Below are 20,482 nucleotides of genomic sequence, written 5' to 3' on the forward strand. Positions count from 1 at the left end.
ATATTTATTGTTATGATGATTACATGAACATCTGGCAGCTTTACCTGAGGAAGCACTCCCAGGCCTGTGATTGGTCGAGATAAATGTGGGAGGGGCGTTCACTGGCATCCTGCAGGTAATTCAAGCAATGTGTTAGTCTATTTTATTTTACGCTATAACTGTGTCTTAAAATATATATTGAAATTAGTGAACGTATAAATGAGAAACACTTCTTTAATTATATATTTGGCTGTTAGACAATAATGTGTTTGGTTACGACACACGAGTTATTGTTCCAGACAAAAATGGCCCTTGTGTCGCCCGTCGGAGGAGCCAACTGAGGGCCGTCATCTCCCACCTATAACGGTGCCGACCGCTTTTCAAGAAGACGCCAGTTCCCAGCGGCGGCTTTTAGGTGCTTCACGTGTACGAGTCCAGTTGTCCGTAAGAAATTGGTTGTGACTGACGGCGAGCGTGTACTGGCTTCTGCACCTCGTAACTCGTATATACTGAACAGTGAACCAAACAAGTCCAAGTGACCTTAATGGTGCAGCTTTATTCCACGTAGTGTCCAAGTGTACATTGTGTTAATATGTATAGTTTAGGACAGTTGTCGATCTGTACTCTTAAGTAAAAGGGATGTCAATGCTCAAAGTGATTTAAGTGTTAAATAATCACACACCACTTGCTGTATAGTTTGTGTTAATTCTAATTACAGTACAGTACTTATAGGTACAGATCATTAAAGAGTGTATTAATTATCAACTGTACCTCACCTGCTAATTAACCACCGATATGTAAATTTTGATAACAAGTACAACAATATTCAAAACCACAAGAAATTCCTTAATCTAATTTTCACACTGAACAGGAGTTTTGTTAAAAAATCTTTGTCGGGTTACCTGAGATGTTTACCGATAATACCTGAAGGATTAATTAAAGTTGACTGAGATTGGTCTAGTGGATGGGAGGCAGGTGGTCGAGCAAGTACTGTAAACAAGGGCAATCATATTAACGGGGGGTATTGTTGACCTGTGTGGTGTAGTGGTGTGGCCTGTGTGGTGTAGTGGTGTGGCTTGTGTGGTGTAGTGGTGTGGCCTGTGTGGTGTAGTGGTGTGGCCTGTGTGGTGTAGTGGTGTGACCTGTGTGGTGTAGTGGTGTGGCCTGTATGGTGTAGTGGTGTGACCTGTGTGGTGTAGTGGTGTGGCCTGTGTGGTGTAGTGTGGCCTGTGTGGTGTAGTGGTGTGACCTGTGTGGTGTAGTGTGGCCTGTGTGGTGTAGTGGTGTGGCCTGTGTGTAGTGATGTGACCTGTGTGGTGTAGTGGTGTAACCTGTGTGGTGTAGTGGTGTGGCCTGTGTGGTGTAGTGGTGTGACCTGTGTACTGCCTCGGTATACAAGGAGGTGGTGTGATCAATAAAATAATCAACCATATTAACTTTCCCATACATAAAGATAGGTACCCATTATCAGCTGGGTGGACCGGGGGTGCCTGGGATCGAATGATTGAACTTGAGGACAATAGGCGAGTGTTGTACCTAACTATTGCTAACATGAATTCCCAACTGCGCAGGTCCCAATATCGCAGTTTGACGCAATTTAGAAAGTGTAAATTATCTTTATACATGGTTGAGCTTCTACCATCGATGTGTTACCACCGTAGTGAATGTCATATTGCGCTTATTGTCACGTCACGTCACGCTACGCCATGTCACGCGAAGGGTTGCCTCAGTCCGACACCTGACTCTTAAGTTTTTATCGTTTGAGAAACACTTTTACTTAACATCCATATTCTTTCTCTTTATCACTCAATCGCCTATTACTGCCAACGCCTCATTCCTTTTCTCCTTATTTACTGATTTCTTATTATTATGACTTTTCTTTGATAATTCTCCTTCATTCTCTCTCTCGTCTACGCCATATTCCACATCACATATCTCCTTCCCTAGGTATAGCATCACTTTCCCTACTGCCTCATCATCACTACTGCCTCATCATCACTACTGCCTCATCATCACTACTGCCTTATCATCACTACTACCTTATCATCACTACTGCATTATCATCACTACTGCATTATCATCACTACACACACACACAATATATCTTTAATACAATCCATTACTTTTTTCTAGTAACAAACTTATACTTGAGAAAATTCCCCGTACAAAGTAACATTATTTTTAGTTCAGAGTCATACTAATGTGTTGATCAGTATATAAAAACATAACGAAATTAAAGTACAGTGAAACCTCCATATAGCGGACTTCTATCTCCATATAATCCGTTAGATGGAGTTTTTATATCTCACGAATCCTCTATATAACGGACCTTCATCTTTATATAATCCGTTAGATGGAGGTTTCACATCTAAAGGACCCTTAATATAATGGACTTTCTTCTCTATATATTTCCGTTAAATAAAAGTTTCACTATAGATCAAAAAGTATTAACTGTGGCTAATTATGTAGATAGTTGAATTATACCTCAATATTTACTTACCAGAACTGCATTTGAGTTTCTTGTTTGTCTTAAGACTTTTCGTGTGGAGGTTTAAAGACATCACTTAACTGTTATGGATCCAGTTGTCTTAGAAAGTTGTTTACTTCTGCGTGTCTTGATCATATGACACACCTGACACATCTGACAACCGACACACTTGACACCCCTGATACACTTGACACCCCTGATACACTTGACACCCCTGATACACTTGACACCCCTGATACACTTGACACCCCTGATACACTTGACATCCCTGATACACCTGACACCCCTGATACACCTGACAACCGACACATATGACACCCGACACATATGACACCCGACACGTCTGATACACCCGGCACGTCTGATACACCTGACACGTCTGACACACACATGAGGCATTTTAGGTAAACAAAATAACTATGATCAGAACGTCCTCAAAGGTTTGAATCGTCGTCCTCAAAGGTTTAAATCGTCGACCTCAAAGGTTTAAACCGCCCTCCTCAAAGGTTTAAACCGCCGTCCTCAATTATTTAAATCGTCGTCCTCAAAGGTTTAAACCATCATTCTCAAAGGGTTAAATCATTATCCTCAAATATTTAAACCGTGATCTTTAAGGGATTAAGTTAAACCATCGACCATAAAACGTTGAATAAAGCTGACACATGACTTAACTAAATAGAAGAAAAAAAATAATGTTTTTATTTATCTAATACATCCTGTACAGTGCACTCTAATAAAACAACAACAACAAACACAATATAAAACGCACAAACAAACACGTAAGACTGTTTTTTTTCTACAACAAACAGATTTCTCTTTAATTATAAAAAGACTTGTTTACTGTAGACAAATAACACAGTGAATGATACACTCCAGGCGTCAATCATAACAAAACCTGGATTTAATGTTTCCGCCTGAATGTGTGTCGGTCTTGCCACTTTCTTTATTTTCTAGGCGCAATGAATGGTTGAGTAGCATAGTTGATGGTGGTGGTAGGATGGAACAGCTTATAATGGAATGGAACAGCGGATGGTATTGATGGAAGGGTTGATGGTACGATGGAACGGTAGATTATAGAATGGAACAGTAAATGATAATCTGGAACAGTGGATTGAAACAGTAGATTATGGAATGGAACAAATATAAATAAACGAATGAAACAAAACAGACGAGGATGACACAACACCACACGGTAGACGGTAGATGAAAGCGTAGATGAAGTGAGGTGACAGGTGCGTGTGTACCACAGTCTGTCCCACACAGTCATCATCGTCTGGCGGAACTAAGTAGAGCGTCTCCCGCCTTCCGCCAGTGCCGCCTTCACATACCCCCTCCCCCCCCTTCACACCTCCCTACTCTACTAACTTGTGCTTGCGACATACGCTATTCACTCCGCCTTACAGCATAGTTCAACACCCTGCACCACTCACCACTACACACCAACCATCATCACTGTACACTTCATATTTATCTAAGGGTCGGCATATTCCTCTATCATCCTCACAGTATTAGTAATATCTTTAAGTGTTTCGATTAAGTCTTTCATAAATAATGTTCATCACTTATGATATAGGGTGAGTTGCGGTGAGGTGCGTTGTGTTGCGGTGAGGTGCGTTGCGTTGCGGTGAGGTGGCCCACTGGATTCAACTTTCCCCTCCTGTCCTGAAGGTGTTAATGATTCAAGTTAGTGTATTTTGTAGAGTTTCTTGATACTGGGAGACGACCTAAAGCTGCATGATGGCGTGGGCTCTGTTAACACCATGATCTAATTTTAGAACACTGGGTCAAACGGCGGACTAAAATACGCTCTCTGCATGTGACGTCACGAGGGCCCATCACCTCGCCACTCCCACTCACTCACTACAGAGGCCAAGGTCACCAAGGTCTTTGCAATAACATATCCAACACACCAGTACTTTATAAGAATAGTTTAACAGAAGAAACTACTACAGTATATTATACAATGACAAATTAGAAAATATATATGTAAAAGTCAAATAAAATGGTCTAGCATCTCTTGGAAATCGAAAAAAACCTATTGTTTGAGCCAGAAGCTCTGAAGTCCCAGCTGAGCTCTAAGGTAGGTGGCTCTCTCCCAGCTGAGCTCTAAGGGTGTATGTGGTGTCCCAGCTGAGCTCTAAGGATGTATGTGGTGTCCCAGCTGAGCTCTAAGGGTGTATGTGGTGTCCCAGCTGAGCTCTAAGGGTGTATGTGGTGTCCCAGCTGAGCTCTAAGGGTGTAGGTGGTGTCCCAGCTGAGCGCTAAGGGTGGTGGTAGAGGGTGGTGTCCCAGCTGAGCTCTAAGGGTGTAGGTGGTGGTCCAGCTGAGCTCTAAGGGTTGTGGTGTCCCAGCTGAGCTCTAAGGGTTGTGGGGGCCGCGTACAAACCCTTCCGGTATGTGCTTCCCCGTGCTGTACCGCAGGATCAGTATCCCATTTTCTGCTTTAGTCTACAGTTATGACTGGCTCCTACAGGGCCGCGCGCGTGTGTGTGTGTGTGTGTTTGTGTGTGTATACTATATGTATGTATGTGTGTATGTTTTCACAGCCTGGGGTGTCATAGGATGTGTGGTGAAAGGGAAGGACTTGGCATTATGCGCTCTTTGTGGGGTTGTGTGCTGGTTTAAGGCGTTGTCAGCTTGTTACAGTTTTGCTTGTCTGCATGTGTCGACGTTATGTACACTAAGGTGTTGTCGGTGCTTGATGTCATTCCCCCCCCCCCGGATTTTATGACTTCCTCCGCATTCCCTCAAGCAACGTATTATTAATAACTTCACCGACAACTCGTAAGACTTGTTTCTTACCTGGTAGTGAGACAGACGCTAGCACACAGTATAAGGAGTGAACTCAAGTGATCTATATATATTGGTTTACTTGTTGTACTAAGGAGGTGAATCGTTGTGAAAATATCTGAAAATATCGATAATTCTTAGTGTAGAGAAAGGCATAAGGACGTCAGAACAATTAAGACTAAAAAACCCACGCAAAATATAGATAAAAATTACGAATACGAAGTTAAATTGGACGTAACAAGATAAAAGATGATGAAGGTATTGAGACGGTGAACCAGTGTGAGTGGCGGCAGTGTGTAGGATGAGTCGGTTGGGAGGACAGCTGGTGGTGGTGGTGGTGCTGGTGTGTATGGTGGTGACCCAGAGAGTAGCTGCTCCTGGAAGCTCACACCCGTCACGACATCAACCACACCCCTCACAACATCAACCACACCCCTCACAACATCAACCACACCCGACACAATATCAACCACACCCCTCACACCATCAACCACACCCCTCACACCATCCACCACATCCGTCACACCATCTACACCATCACCGTGATCCTGCCAGGGGGAACGAAGGAGCCAATATTCTCATCCTTCATCCAATCTACGCTGGGAGCCATGAACTGACCCTCAGGAGGTTCGGGGAGGATCTGGTCAAACGAGGTCACCGCATCACACAGATTAGATGGAGGTCAAGCAAGACACAGGAAGTGAACACCACCGTTGACGTCATCACACTCAGCGCCGACAACCGCGACCTCAGGTAAGAACTGCTCTCTCATTAAGGTAAACAGGTGGGACGGTGCTTATTAAGGTTAGCTCAGGTATGTGCTCTACAGCTTGTGTTAACTTAGACATACAGTATATTTTCTTATATGGGAGACAGTTGTGGCACGTGCAGAATGACACACGTGTAAGGTTTGGTTAGAACAGGTGTGTTAAAGCTGAGACATCTGTAGTGTTTTGTCTGAGTAGAGTGTGACAGTTAACGAAGACAAGTAAGTCATACCTCAGTGTCGTGCTCACCAGCTGAGACAAATGTCCTGCTCACCAGCTGAGGCAGGCAGGTGTCGTGCTCACCAGCTGAGGCAGGCAGGTGTCGTGCTCACCAGCTGAGGCAGGCAGGTGTCGTGCTCACCAGCTGAGGCAGGCAGGTGTCGTGCTCACCAGCTGAGGCAGGCAGGTGCTCACCAGCGTGCTCACCAGCTGGTGAACCTACCCTAACCTAACCATTAATTATATCGGTACGTGATTATACACCCACGGTAACTAGGTAGAGAGTATTTAAACAACCTCCGCAGCTGGCACTGACCTACACCATCTGGCACAAAATATAAAGCTGTGTATTGTTGCACCGCCAGAAGGTGTTTGTGTGTGGGGGGTATAAGGGTGGATAAGTGCAGCAGCAGGAGAGGTGTGGATAAGTGTAGCAACAGAGGGAAGGGGTGGCTGTGAGGAACTCTTTGTGGTACACTCGTTAACTCCATCAATAGCTCTTCTCTTGTACTTCCAGTTTTCTTTATTGTATCTCGGCATCTCACTTGAATTACTGCCCCTTGAACAAGAAAAAAGCCAGATATTGGGTCCTGTAAATTCCTCTAAAAATGTAATCGGTGTGTGTGTGTGTGTGTGTGTGTGTGTGTGTGTGTGTGTGTGTGTGTGTGTGTGTTGCTCTGAAGACAAGGAATTGGGTCTCAAGCACTCGGTTCTCTCTTTAATGCAGTGGTGTAGGGGAGCTCCTGTATCTTTACCGGGTGTACCTAAAGTCTACTGGAAGGAGTGAGAGGGACTGTGTTCTTCCAGTGATCAGGAACTACCCGTGCCTCAGTATCCGATCCCGCGAACCTTAGTTAAAAGTATATGCCTGAGTGGAACTGTGTATTTGTATATAAAGAAATGTGTGTAGAGTGTTGCTTTTGGTAGGATATACCGGGGACTTAGATATTAAATTCTTGATAGATAAGACAAGACCTATCAGACATATGATTAAACCAAAGTGACGGCATTTATCTTCTCCAAGTTCCATGTTACCGTAATATTATGATCTCAAACACCTATAAGCGATGATTTTCTCAGAGAACAACTGACGTATCCCAGAACGCTAAAGTCGTGTGGTGGTGATCTCAGAGTCAAGAGTGGAGGAAAGTGACCTTGTTACAGCTGAATCACACGGCCTCGGGGAGTCGTCTGGGGATTACGTTGGTCACAGACAATGTCATACCATGAACTTTCTTATTCATTGGATCTTAATATCTGTGAAGTCTACTGAATGTCTGAAATAATGATGAAAATAACACCACTACTACTTCACACACACCTAGACAGACCATCCCTTGTGACGCTCCTCAAAAGTGAGAGGCTTCCCCGTTTGGAGTACTGTCACCCCGACTGGTCCCCAAGATATGCTAGAGACTGTCAGTTGATTGAAAATATCCAAACGAGAACCACCAGACTGGTGAACCTCTCTACGGCGTCCGCGGAACACAGATTTTAGAAAGCCTACAATTGTCTAGATTATCTTATACTATAGGCGGGCAAGGAGTGACTTTATAGAAGTTTATAAACACATCCGTGGTCATTACTTAGTCGCGTGTTCTTACCTGGAGCTGGTGGACGCCCGCCCTACTAGGGGTCACAGCTTAAGGTTGAAGAAGCCACATGTTCAGAATATTGTCACGGCAAACTTTTTAGGAGTGAGAATTGTGAAGCCTTGGAAGAGCTTACCAGAGTGTGTTGTGACGGCACCGAGTGTGAGCTCATTCAAGACCAGACTTGAGCAACATTAGCGCAGGGACAAATACATTCAGGAGGCAGTGCATGGCCAGTACTTACCAACAGTGTGTAGCAGAGACGCGACCAACAGCCCAAGCGGCTAAAGGATAAAGTAAAGTAACTGCTGCTGTACAACACACTCCCTGTCCCCGAGTAGTGGCCGCTGGCTCTGGTAGACTTGGTGGGGTTTTGGCTGGGACTCAGTAATTACTGTACCATAAACTGAATTTAAGCAATATATAACACTCTGCAAACATGCCATTATTACACTACTACTACTACTACTACTACTACTACTACTACTACTACTACTACTCATAATAATAACAAAGGTTCAGATTGGGGCAACATACACTACTACTGTACATCTCAGATCACAGTTAACAAGACAATATAATATAATAAAAACAATAATAGGAGTCACAGTTATAATGGAGTATTATCACATAAATCACCACATAATTACTTACACTACACAACAGTGGATGTGTACGTGTGTCTGAGAATGTTCTTGGTGTGTATTTGATTTTTGTGAATGTGTAGTAATATGTGTATGTATGTGTATCTATAATGATAAATAACGGTTTATTGAAAAACAGAGCAGCCATAAGTTGAAAATAAACAGGAAGAAGAGGAGAGAACAAAGGCCACTAACTATAGGAGCATCGAGGCTACTGGCGGGCAACCTGAAAAAAGTGCCAAATTGACCCCCTCACCTGGGCGACGTTTACTCCACACCGCAACGCTTGGAGGAGCACCACACGAGGTGTCAATACTTTCGAGTTAGTCCGACTGCATACCGAGGCAGACAAGCGCCAACGCCGGAAAGACACTGCCGCCGCCGCCCCTCCCACACCAGAGAGAAAGTGTGTGTGTGTTTCAGGTAAAACAAAAGAAGTCAAAGAGGAGAGAAGCGGCAGCCAGTTTTTGCTGGGGTAGAGGCAGTAGGCGGTGATAGGTATTCTTACCTGGGTGCGAGTGTTTGCGTGCGTGTGTGTTTGCGCGCGCGCGCGCGCGCGCGCGTGTGTGTGTGTGTGTGTGTGTGTGTGTGTGTGTGTGTGTGTATTTTTAACCAACATCTGTGCTCAGTAAAATGATGTACTTTAAGCTCTGATGAGAAGAAGGTTGATTATCTAACATCAACTTTTATTCTAACAACTTAAAAGTGGGAGGCCTCCTACACCTACTGATAATACGGTCACTGCCCCTGAGGCTACCGTCACTCAGAGCTGGCGGTGAGTGTCCTGCGTGATCCAGTAACCTCGGACGTTCATATTTTGACTTACAGACCAGACAAAGTATTGAAGGTCACTCCCAACAGTAGACACTGGTGGCCTTAGTTGTGATAGTTATGGTGAAGCAGGACTTATAACGAGGATGGCCGGTCCAAGGGCCACATAGGCGTGAATTTGTTTAAGGTGTAGAAGTTGTCGCCAATACAATAACCACACCCTAAGTTAACGGGTTGCATGACCTAGTGTCAAGGAATAGTACCAGAAGACCGGACAGCTCGCCAACTGCACTGGCTAACCATTACCCCGGAACACGAACCAAAAATCGATTAACATCCAGGTTCCCAATTACTGCTGGGTAGACAGAGGCAAATGGCGTAAAGAAATTTGCCCATAGTTTCACCCTGCCCGGAGATCGAATCCGGGTCCACTCACTTGCGAGGCGAGCATGCTGACCATTACAGTACAGGTCGCCACGTAGCAAGACTTACGCAGATGCGCGCGCGCGCTCTCACACACACACACACACACACACACACAGACACACACACACACACACACAGACACACACACACACGGGATGGGACTAGGGTTATACGCCCATCACTCTTAGCCTCGCCGTAAGGAAGTCGACCAAAGGAAGAATGTGGAAAGGACGCATCCCTGTACCCTTGGAATGGCAGTCTTTTCCGGCCAGGGTTCACCAGCTCCAGGGTCCATCCAGGCCGTCGCTCTATCCTGCCTAGTAATCCACCTGATCAAGCGGTTCACCTGGCCTAGTAATCTACCTGATCCATCGGTTCACCTATAATAATGATGGTTTTACTTCCTCTTTAAATAATTATTCTCTTACCTTTTGTCTCTGCTATCGCTACTATTAGTCACTTCCTCAATTCTTTATTCTTTTGTCAATATTCTCAGTCATTTCTCAAGTCAGTGTTAGGTTACGACCCTCGAGGTGGACTCGTAACCAGTAATTACTCTGAGTTCCTTACCATTATCCCTTCACCGTTCTTCAGGTAAGTCCCGGGATATTTCAAAACACCAGTGAGATAAATTATGTATAATGGAAATAGATAATTCACAAGAATGAAACACAGTAGAGACAGTATATATTACATCTTCCCTCACACACACACACACACACACACACACACAAACACACACACTAACTATTTAAGTATACACATTAGATTTTGGAAGTGGAAATTTACTCGAAGTGTAGTGATGTTCTCAAGCAAGTGACAAAAATACAATCCTGAGAGAGAGAGAGAGAGAGAGAGAGAGAGAGAGAGAGAGCCATTACTGATAGTCCTGACAAGACGTATTTTATCCATATATTAATTCTTATTCTTTCGGGTCTCTCATTATTTTACATTAGTCCAACTTTCAATTATACTAAGTTATTTCAATTTTCTTTTTCTGTGTCACTCGATGAATTTTTCACGACTCAAAATGAGATAAATGTTATCTTAGTTTCTAGTAATGGAAAATTAGGTGGAGGGAGTGTAGGAGAGAGAACATAACATAAGAACATAAGGAGTCTGCAATAGGCTGGTTGGTCTGTGCATGGCAGCTCCTGTCGAGAGTTACTACCACTCTCTATCATCCATGAATCTATCCAGCCTCCTTTTAAAACTCTCCAGCGTTCCAGCACTTACTACAAAGTTGGTAAGCTTGTTCCACTCGTCCACCACCCTATTTATGAACCAGTTCCTTCCTATCTCCCTCCTAAACCTAAACTTATCCAACTTGAATCCCTTGCTCCGAGTCCTATCCTGCTCGGATATTATAAGAACTTTATCTATATCGCCTTTATTGATTCCTTTCACCCACTTAAATACTTCTATCATATCTCCCCGCGCTCTTCGTCTTTCTAGGGAATGCAAGTTTAGTTTCTTTAACCTATCCTGATATGGAAGGTTTCTAAGTCCCGGAATCATTTTCGTCATTCTTCGCTGCACCGACTCTAGTGAATTGATATCCATTCTATAATAGGGGCACCAGAACTGAACCGCATAATCGAGGTGCGGCCTGACTAACGCAAGATATAGTTGCAATAAGACCTCTGCACTCTTATTACTTACACTTCTAGATATAAAACCCAATACTCTGTTTGCCTTATTTCGAACATTAACGCACTGTTTTCTAGGCCGTAGGTCCGGGCTTACAAGTAACCCTAAGTCTCTTTCACAAGGCTAGGGGCGAGAGAGTGGAAGACCGCTGGCTAATCACAACTGACCGCAACTGGGGAGGGAAGAGGTAAAAAAATGAGGAAATGGGGAACTGAGGGTGATTAGGGAGCTTGGGGAGACGAGGAGGAGAAGGGGGATGAATAATGGGGAGGTATGGAGAAACTAGCTGCTGGTGAATGGTGCTGAGTTGTGACACCGATGGAGACATCTTAACTCTGTATGTCAACTTATTATGGAGAGATAGTTATATAGGACACACACACACACACACACACACACATACACACACACTACATACTTTCTCACGGTTCTGGAAAATGATGAGGTCCTTAAATATTATTAGTAGTAAATACATCTTATTGTATATATTTTTAGCACTAATATTATGTAACGTGTGTGTGTGTGTGTGTATGTGTGTGTGTGTGTGTGTGTGTGTGTGTGTGTGTGTCGGAGGAGAGGGAAAGAGAGAGTGAGGCAGTGAACGAGTGGGTACAGTACACCTATACCCTGAGGTTATATCCCAAGGTCACCTCTGAAGACAGTAAAAACATCAGGATTAGGAAGACAGGACTGAACTACTCCTCTTTCGCCTGTGTGGCCGCTTCTCTTCGCCTGGCGCTAGATGTAAGAGTTCGTGTCTGGTAAAAAAAAAAAAATCATGTTTCTCTGGGAATTGAATATCTCCTGGAGGCCACTGTGAATGTTGCTACAGTAACACAAGGCGCAACACTCCTGTAGGCGACTCCCATGTACAGTACCAGTTAGAAAGTCTGTGTGGTGATAATAATAATGTAGTGATGTGTTCGCTGGGTGGCTGACAGACCTGCGGGTGTTGATTCAGGCGGTCAATAGCTGGGCGTGGTTCTGTGGTCCTCTGAAAGATGGTCTAATGGTGTATGGTGTTCTGTAATACCATAGTGTGTGGTGTGGTCCTATGGTCTATCCTGTGAACACCATGAACAAATAATAAAGGATAGAAATGAACTTTGTAACTATAAACAGAAAAAAAGTGTCGGCCATGATCGATTGTCATTTGTTTCCTCTATTATGTTTATGGAATTTATAACCCTCGTTTCCATGGTGACGAGGGACTCTATACCATTGTCAGAAGAGAATATAATTTAATCATACAATATTTTCTTTCTGTTGTGTGATGAACCAACAGTGAGGAGGAAGGAGTACAGTCCCCGCCGCCAGCAGTGAAATTATCGACGACGTGTAGACAGTATGTGTATGGGTGATGGTGATTATTTTTCGTGTTGACAGGTATCCGTATATGCAGCCAGACGGGACTTTCCACCCACCTACTACCATGTTGTGGGAGAGACCAAGACACATGTGGCAGGTAGAGTTGGCGTATTGTTGTTGTTGTTACTGAAAAGGAGTTAGTGGCAGGTTGAGAGACACATAGGTGAATTAGTAGAGAGAGAGAGAGAGAATTCAATCAAGTCATGTCCCCCGACCACTAGACACGAGACAATAGATAAAATATATTTGTATCATAAATTGAAGACAAATTAATGTTACGATATATTTAAGGAGTTATTATTTAATGTTGCCGTAGTTACATAGTTCATGATACAATAAGCCAGGTGGTGTGACATAAGGCACACATCCCAGCAGCCTAGTCCAGATTATGATCACATCCCGGCAGTCTAGTCCAGATCATGACCACATCCCAGCAGCCTAGTCCTCATGATCACATCAAGATCATGACCACATCTAGTCAGATCATGACCACATCCCAGCAGCCTAGTCCAGATCATGACCACATGCCAGCAGCCTAGTCCAGATCAGCCTACTGTCTCCAGATGTCTCATGCTTTTACCACCTCCACCTTGACCCACCTCCAGTTTCCATGCCTAGCCCACCTCCAGATCACCTTGACCACATCCTACTGACCCACCTCCACCTTGACCCACCTCCAGTTTCCATGACGCACCTCCAGCGTAATCCACCTCCAGCTTGACCCACCTCCACCTTAAACCACCTCCAGCTTGACCCACCTCCAGTCTCCAGCATGACCCACCTCCAGCTTACCACCTCCAGCCTCCAGCTTAACCTACCTCCAGCCATCCCCGGCTTGACCCACCTCCAGCCTTACCTCAGCTTAACTCACTTTGCACCTCCAGCTTGAACCACCTCAGCTTGTCCCCTTGACCCACCTCCAGTTTCCATGACGCACCTCCAGCGTAATCCACCTCCAGCTTGACCCACCTCCACCTTAAACCACCTCCAGCTTGACCCACCTCCAGTTTGAACCACCTCCAGCATGACCCACCTCCAGCATGACCCACCTCCAGCTTGACTCACCTCCAGCTTGACTCACCTACATCCTCACCCACCTACACCTTGACTCTCTTACTCCCTGACCCACTTACATCCTCACCCACCTACACCTTGACTCTCTTACTCCCTGACCCACTTACACCCTCACCCTCTAACTCCTTAACCCACCTACACCCTGACTGACCCACGGGGGTTCTGGTTTCTTGGCCGTTGCCCTGAACGGTAGAATAGACCTTCGGACATACCATGAGCAACCGGTCTCCAGTACTTGTTTTGTGTGTGCGTGGATGTGTGTGTGTGTGTGTGTGTGGATGTGTGTGTGTGTGTGTGTGTGTGTGTGTGTGTGTTTGTGGTTGATTACTGTACTTGGCCTACACCTGGCCTTATACCTGACACACCTTCATTCATCTCTGACTCCTTGATGGGAAATTGATATCTGCTTCCATATATTTCGCACCATCTACCATGATCACTCCACCGCCCACCATGACTACCCTAATACTTACCATTAACGCCTACCATAACCCCTCACAACCTACACTCTCTCTACTGTTATCTAGCCAACCCCCCCACCACCTACCACCCCCACCTACCACACCCCCGCCTACCACCCACACCTACCATTACATATTATCCTTACCCATTACGATTCGACCCAGTACCCAGTACCACCCACCACGATCCAGTACCACCCACCACGACCCAGTCCAGTACTACCCACCCAGTACCACCCACGACCAGTACCACCCACCACAGTACTACCCACCCAGTACCACAACCCAGTACCCAGTACCTACCCACCACGACCCAGTACCACCCACCACGACCAGTACACCCACCACAGTACCACCAACCACGATCCAGTACCACTCACCACGACCCAGTACCACCCACCTAGACCCAGTACCACCCACCACAGCCCAGTACCACACACCACAACCCAGTACCACCTACCACAACCCGGTACCACCCACCACGACCCAGTACCACCCACCACAACCCAGTACCACCCAGAGAAACCCGCCCTTCAACCACCACAACTCCCCCTCAAGCTCTGGCCACCACAATCTTTTCTCGTTTCCTTCAGATCCCGACGGATGTGTTTCGACTCATCGACGCCCACTGCCTCACGCTGCTGGGGGACGTACAACTGATCAGGAGGCTGAGACGGGCCAACTTCTCCCTGGCTCTGGTGGACATCATCGGTAACGAGTGCTCCCTGGCCCTCGCTCACTCCCTCGGTCTGCCCGTCGTCGGCTTCTGGGGCTTCTCCTTCCAGGGGGGCGAGGTGAGCAGTGTTCCTCGTGAGCTTCATTATATATTTCACACGATGTTTAAGTAAGAGGTATAATACTCCTTAACAGATTACTTGTTCTTTACGCTTAATTATCACATAATTATATGGTCTGTCACTTATGTACGTACGTGCGCTCGTTAAGTAGCACTTGTGATTTCCTAAATGGAATCACTTTGTTTTGTTTTATGTTGTTCATTCATAATTAGCAGTTATTAACAAGGTCATTGGTGTTGTTTGGGTCACAGTCAAGGGCAGCGGGTGTGTTCCAGTCTCCGGCTCTGGTGCCCAACCTGTTGAGCGAGGTGGGGGCCACCATGACCTTCCTGGAGCGGGTGTGGAACACTGTTGTCTTGCTGGCTGAGACTGTTGTCATCACCTACCACTTCAGCCTCATAGACAGCCACATCAAGGTGACCACTTGACCTCTTGTTGTTTACAAATAAAATTACTGCTTTAACCTTATATAATTTGTGCTATATTTAACATTAAAAATAACAATAAATGCCACATACTGCTAACAGAAACCTTCGCCCGGTGGTTGTGGGAGGAACAGTTGCTTCCTACACTCAGGTTTCTGGATCAATATGTGCCATGTAAACAAACGATCATGTTATGACATCATCGACGGAAAAAAATATAATAAAATACCTTTTATTATCACACAAACTGACACAGCGAGCTTCAAGGAACTGTAGGTGAGATCTTCAGTATGTTCAGAATTTTAGGAGACTTTGGGCTCATGTTCGATCATCTAATGGCGAAAATCCCGGTATAAAAAAGTTACTGCCAGCGAGTATTATTGTATGTATTAGTTAACCTCTCGTGTGACGTTATTGCTCGACACACCTAACATGGTATAGTGTGTGTAATGTGTGTGTGTGTCGTCAGAGGCTGGTGCCCGGGTGTCCAGGGAGCCGAGACCTGCTGCGGGATATGGAGGTGATACTCGTCCACTCTCACTGGTTCATCGACTACCCTAAGCTGATGCCTCCACACGTCCAGTACATCGGCTGTATCCAGTGTGGTCCTCCTGCCTCCCTACCTCACGAGATTGATCGATGGGTAGGTTAATATTCTTTGTGTTTTTAGTTATGTAGCAACACACACACACACACACACACACACACACACACACAAAGGCCGGATGAAGTATTACCTGTTACTGGGAAGTCCTCATCTTCAGGGTCATAATCTTATCTCTGTTTTATATATATAATGACTTAAAATGACTTAATTAATTCGTAAAAATACACCTTTAATTTTTATTTTTTTCCATCATCTCATACGCTACAGTAAGACCCAGCCCCTGTAGACGTAGCTGTAGTTAACTCAGTTCTGTAACCACGTGCTTAAGTAATCTATACTGACCTTTAGCTCCCGAAGGCAGTTGCAAGGACATTTGTGTTGTGTAGGACGGGCCTCACATCCTGCACTGCCCAGGGGGATCCTAGGGTCCATGAATTCTCCTTAAATTGCGCCTTTTGCCCGTAGACGACTGATTTATTTTATTTTATTTGGGGAAACTTCAGTGAATAGCAAATATAGTCTGATAGAATTCTGCTCTGACAAGACGTCCTCTAGTAACGATGGATCACTGTACTATAAGTTACTTTACAGTGGCATCTTATGTTTGAAGGAAGGAGAATACGATTTAGGAAGTTATCAATGCTGGGAGGTAAGGTACAGGGGTTCTTAGATGAGCGAGGCAGGTGTACTGTTCCCCAGGTATAGTACACGTGTCTTTCCCCAGGTGAGCGAGGCAGGTGTACTCTTCCCCAGGTATAGTACACGTGTCTTTCCCCAGGTGAGTGAGGCAGGTGTACTGTTCCCCAGGTAAGGTACACGTGTCTTTCCCCAGGTGAGCGAGGCAGGTGTACTCTTCCCCAGGTATAGTACACGTGTCTTCCCCCAGGTGAGCGAGGCAGGTGTACTGTTCCCAGGTAAGGTACAAGGTGAGCACAGGTATAGTACACGTGTCTCTCCCAGAAGTTCCCCAGGAGGCACGTGTGTAGGCAGGTGTACTCTTCCCCAGGTAAGGTACACGTGTCTTTCCCCAGGTGAGCGAGGCAGGTGTACTCTTCCCCAGGTAAGTACACGTGTCTTTCCCCAGGTGAGCGAGGCAGGTGTACTCTTCCCCAGGTATAGTACACGTGTCTTCTCCCAGGTGAGCGAGGCAGGTGTACTGTTTCCCAGGTAAGGTACACGTATCTTCCCCCAGGTGAGCGAGGCAGAGTCGGGGGTTGTGGTGTTCTCGCTGGGGTACACTGGTTACGAGGCCACCACCGTCCCGGAACACGTGATGGACGCCTTCATCACCGCCTTCGCCAGGTTGGAACAGCGGGTGCTGGTCAGGTTCAACGCGGCGCTTCTACTTTACGTCCCTGACAACGTGATGGTGGTGGATTGGTTCCCTCAACATGACGTCCTCGGTATTTACCGCAGTAGTTGTGTTTTATCTAAGTAAATTAACCCCTTGAGTACGTAATCAGTCCATGAGTACAGTAAGTTATCTTCGCTCCTTGATGACGATGACTTAACTCCTTGAGAAAATTAACTTAATCTCTTGTATATGATGTCTTAGCCCTTTGACCTTGTACTCACAGGTGTGACGTCAGTGTAGGCCCAAGCAGGGACCATGGAACTAACAAAGGAAATCACGTTAAATGTTTCCTTGTTTTAAAGTTTACATTTTCATTCTTGTCAACAATATAATTCTACTAAAATTCACTAAATTAAAAAAAAAATGTACAGTACATTATTTTCAGAAGTCATGGAAACTAATTCACTTGCCTCAATAAAATACAAAGTTATGTTTCTGGCAACACCATTTGAGTATGGAGACAGGTAAACACGGCGGTGGTGATCAGTGACTTCCCAGCTGCTGCAGGGTACACACACTCATTATTCTGAAGCACGTTTAGGCTTTATAACAGTGGGTTAAAATGCTCCATAGATGAATATTTTTATCGAGTAGTGATCAGGTCATGCGGCTCCACAGGTCACCCCAACACCGTGCTGTTCGTGACCCACTGTGGGCAGAACGGGGTGAACGAGGCGGTGTACCATGGGGTGCCCATCGTCGCCCTCCCAGTGTTCGCTGACCAGGGCGACAATGCCAGACGTGTGGTGGACCGGGGGCTGGGCCTGATGATACACAAGGAGGCCATCACCCACGACCTGGCCTATACTACCATCACCACCGTCCTCAACCACACCAGGTGAGTTCCATTAACCACACCAGGTGAGTTCCGTTAACCACACCAGGTGAGTTCCGTTAACCACACCAGGTGAGTTCCATTAACCTCATCACTACCACCATCAACCACACTCGTTCAGTCATCACCATCTTGGTTAGTCAGCAGGTACTGTACAGTCCATGCAATATGAATGCATTTATATGTGTAGTGTGGTGATGGGTAGTATAAGGTGTGTGTGTGTGTGTGTGTGTGTGTGTGTGTACAACTAACTATGTGTTACATGGACCACAAACACAGATTTCTTGATATCAATAAGTAAATCTGAATTGAATATGCTACAAACTCTTTCATATAAAGTAATACTCATATAAGTAACGTGTTAATGTAGTAAACTCTCATTAGGTGTATCACACGGGTATATAAAGGTGGTGTACTCCTTCAGGTATAGAAAGACGGCAGCGAGGTTCTCCGCCCAATGGAAGGAGGAGGAGTCTGGGGCTGAGCGGGCGTCGCGGTGGGTGGAACGGGTCCACCGTCACGGCCCCCTGACGCACCTCCGTATGCCTGGCGCTCACCTCTCCTTCTCTCAGTATTTCGCCCTTGACGTGGCTGCCTTCCTGCTGCTACTGGGCTTTATCTCCTGCTACCTCGCCTACTGCCTCGCCTACTGCCTCTACTCCACCACCAGTTCATTCACTCGTAGGTGGAAAAAGGAGAAGATGCAGTAGACCTTGTTATTAAAAGTGATAAATGTAGTTGTTTTACTCGATGCGACTTTAATCCATCAACAAGTAATTAATTAATGTATTTACGGTGATGTGTCGTCATAAATAGCTAAACAATCAAAAACCTTTAGTGAATAGTGATCAAATTACACCAAACTTTCTCCTTCTACATACAAAAAAGTGTACAAAGATTATTATTTTCATAAGTTGTCGCCCAGATACTTGCAAGATGTTGTCAGTCTTGCGAGTGAGGGACTATAGACCCAAAACAAAGTAGCAACGTGTGCTATAGTAGTCTGTACATAGCCTGTATATAGTCTTGATGTTGTTTTAGGATATGTGTGGACGGCTGAGGTGAGAGAGTGTTACCATCCCTACGCTCCTGTCCGTCAAGAGATATTATTTACATCATAGACTTCCACTTTTGTGTCTCGTACGTGAAGCCTCGAGTCCTGTGACATACATGTTGCAATAAATGAATCCTCTTGATCTCAGTTTACTCGAGTCAGTATTTCAGAAAGTGAAGCCTCAGGATTTCAGTAGAATGTGGAGATAGAGAACGATCTCCCAGCTGCACTATCTTGGGGATTTACAGTGATTCAACAACAGATACCCCGAGGCTTCAGATCCCTAGAAATATAGTGCTGCGCGTCTTGTCATTCTGGAGGTGCAGTATCCCAGATAGTGAATCCTCTGGCTTCCACCCTATAGGTATTGTATGACGGTTCATTAGGGACAGTGTGGATACAACGCAGTGTGTACTAAGCCCTCAGGATGTAAGGAGATTGTATTGTCAGTATCCCATTTATAGTAAGGAGGATTGGGGATGCCCTGGGATCGAATCATCAACTCTTAGGACAAAAGGCGGTTGTTGTATCCACTCGTCCACCTCATTTCACCCCCTTTTGTAGGATCACAATATTCTAGACAGTTAATATCTAAAAGTTAGTTTCTTGAACATACAACGTCCTGGAAACAGAGTCATGTGGACTTGAACTGTCCACATTTAAGTACTTCAGAGAAAAATTATTCCATGACACTTGCAGCTTGTGAAGTAATCCTGACGTCAACTTTTTAGACGAAATAATAAGCACCAACTCCTGTGTCTGACTCTTTGCTATAGTCATATATTTACATTTGTTGCAATATGTATTTAAGTGTTGGTTTTTACCTATTGTTTGTAATCTTTTCTGTGTACATTTGATACTTCAATAAAATCCTGCATACCATTTTGTTTTGTGCTACACATAAATTATTACATACACATAATCTCTTCTGGAATTATCTTCGAGATGGTTTGCCTTGGTATTTTGAACAGGTATAATCAGGGAAAAAGTTCTTCGAGTCCTCCCTTCCATCCATGAACCCCGAGTCTAATGAATCTGTGAATCTGATACATTAAACGTTGTTGTAGATGGTACACTGTGTGATGTCTCGGATTCACAGGTTCATGAGGCTCAGGGTTTATAGATGGGACGGAGAAATGACAGGACTTTTTTTTTCCTTGGCTGTATATTAAGCTGCTAAG

General features: G+C 45.0%; 1 protein-coding gene across 8 annotated transcripts; it reads left to right on the forward strand.

The window, feature by feature from the left end:
• Nucleotides 1–338: 338 nt before the first annotated feature.
• On the forward strand, nucleotides 339–20,181 carry LOC121859298 (UDP-glucuronosyltransferase 1A9-like). 8 transcript variants are annotated; one of them, XM_042356090.1, is made up of 9 exons: nucleotides 339–423; nucleotides 5,399–6,010; nucleotides 12,713–12,791; nucleotides 14,823–15,023; nucleotides 15,278–15,442; nucleotides 15,921–16,094; nucleotides 17,251–17,461; nucleotides 18,031–18,250; nucleotides 18,672–20,181. In XM_042356090.1, exons 2-9 carry the CDS (start codon nucleotides 5,559–5,561, stop codon nucleotides 18,955–18,957), a joined length of 1,788 nt encoding a protein of 595 aa, XP_042212024.1. In that variant the 5' UTR covers nucleotides 339–423; nucleotides 5,399–5,558; the 3' UTR covers nucleotides 18,958–20,181. The 8 variants fall into 8 exon arrangements, with proteins under 8 accessions (XP_042212024.1, XP_042212028.1, XP_042212025.1 ...); XM_042356094.1 differs by having other exon boundaries at nucleotides 370–405; XM_042356091.1 differs by lacking the exon at nucleotides 339–423 and adding an exon at nucleotides 430–543.
• The last annotated feature ends 301 nt before the right edge of the window (nucleotides 20,182–20,482 follow it).

The sequence above is a fragment of the Homarus americanus genome, unplaced genomic scaffold, assembly GCF_018991925.1.
Source record: "Homarus americanus isolate GMGI-L3 unplaced genomic scaffold, GMGI_Hamer_2.0 scaffold36188, whole genome shotgun sequence".
NCBI classification, from domain to species: domain Eukaryota; kingdom Metazoa; phylum Arthropoda; class Malacostraca; order Decapoda; family Nephropidae; genus Homarus; species Homarus americanus.

Bases quoted from the DNA above. Each gene is read 5' to 3' on its own strand.
- LOC121859298 (XM_042356090.1), top strand. From the start codon at position 5,559: ATGAGTCGGTTGGGAGGACAGCTGGTGGTGGTGGTGGTGCTGGTGTGT. The intron at 6,011-12,712 runs GTAAGAACTGCT...TCGTGTTGACAG, and splicing joins GCCGACAACCGCGACCTCAG to GTATCCGTATATGCAGCCAG. The intron at 15,024-15,277 runs GTGAGCAGTGTT...TTTGGGTCACAG, and splicing joins TCTCCTTCCAGGGGGGCGAG to TCAAGGGCAGCGGGTGTGTT.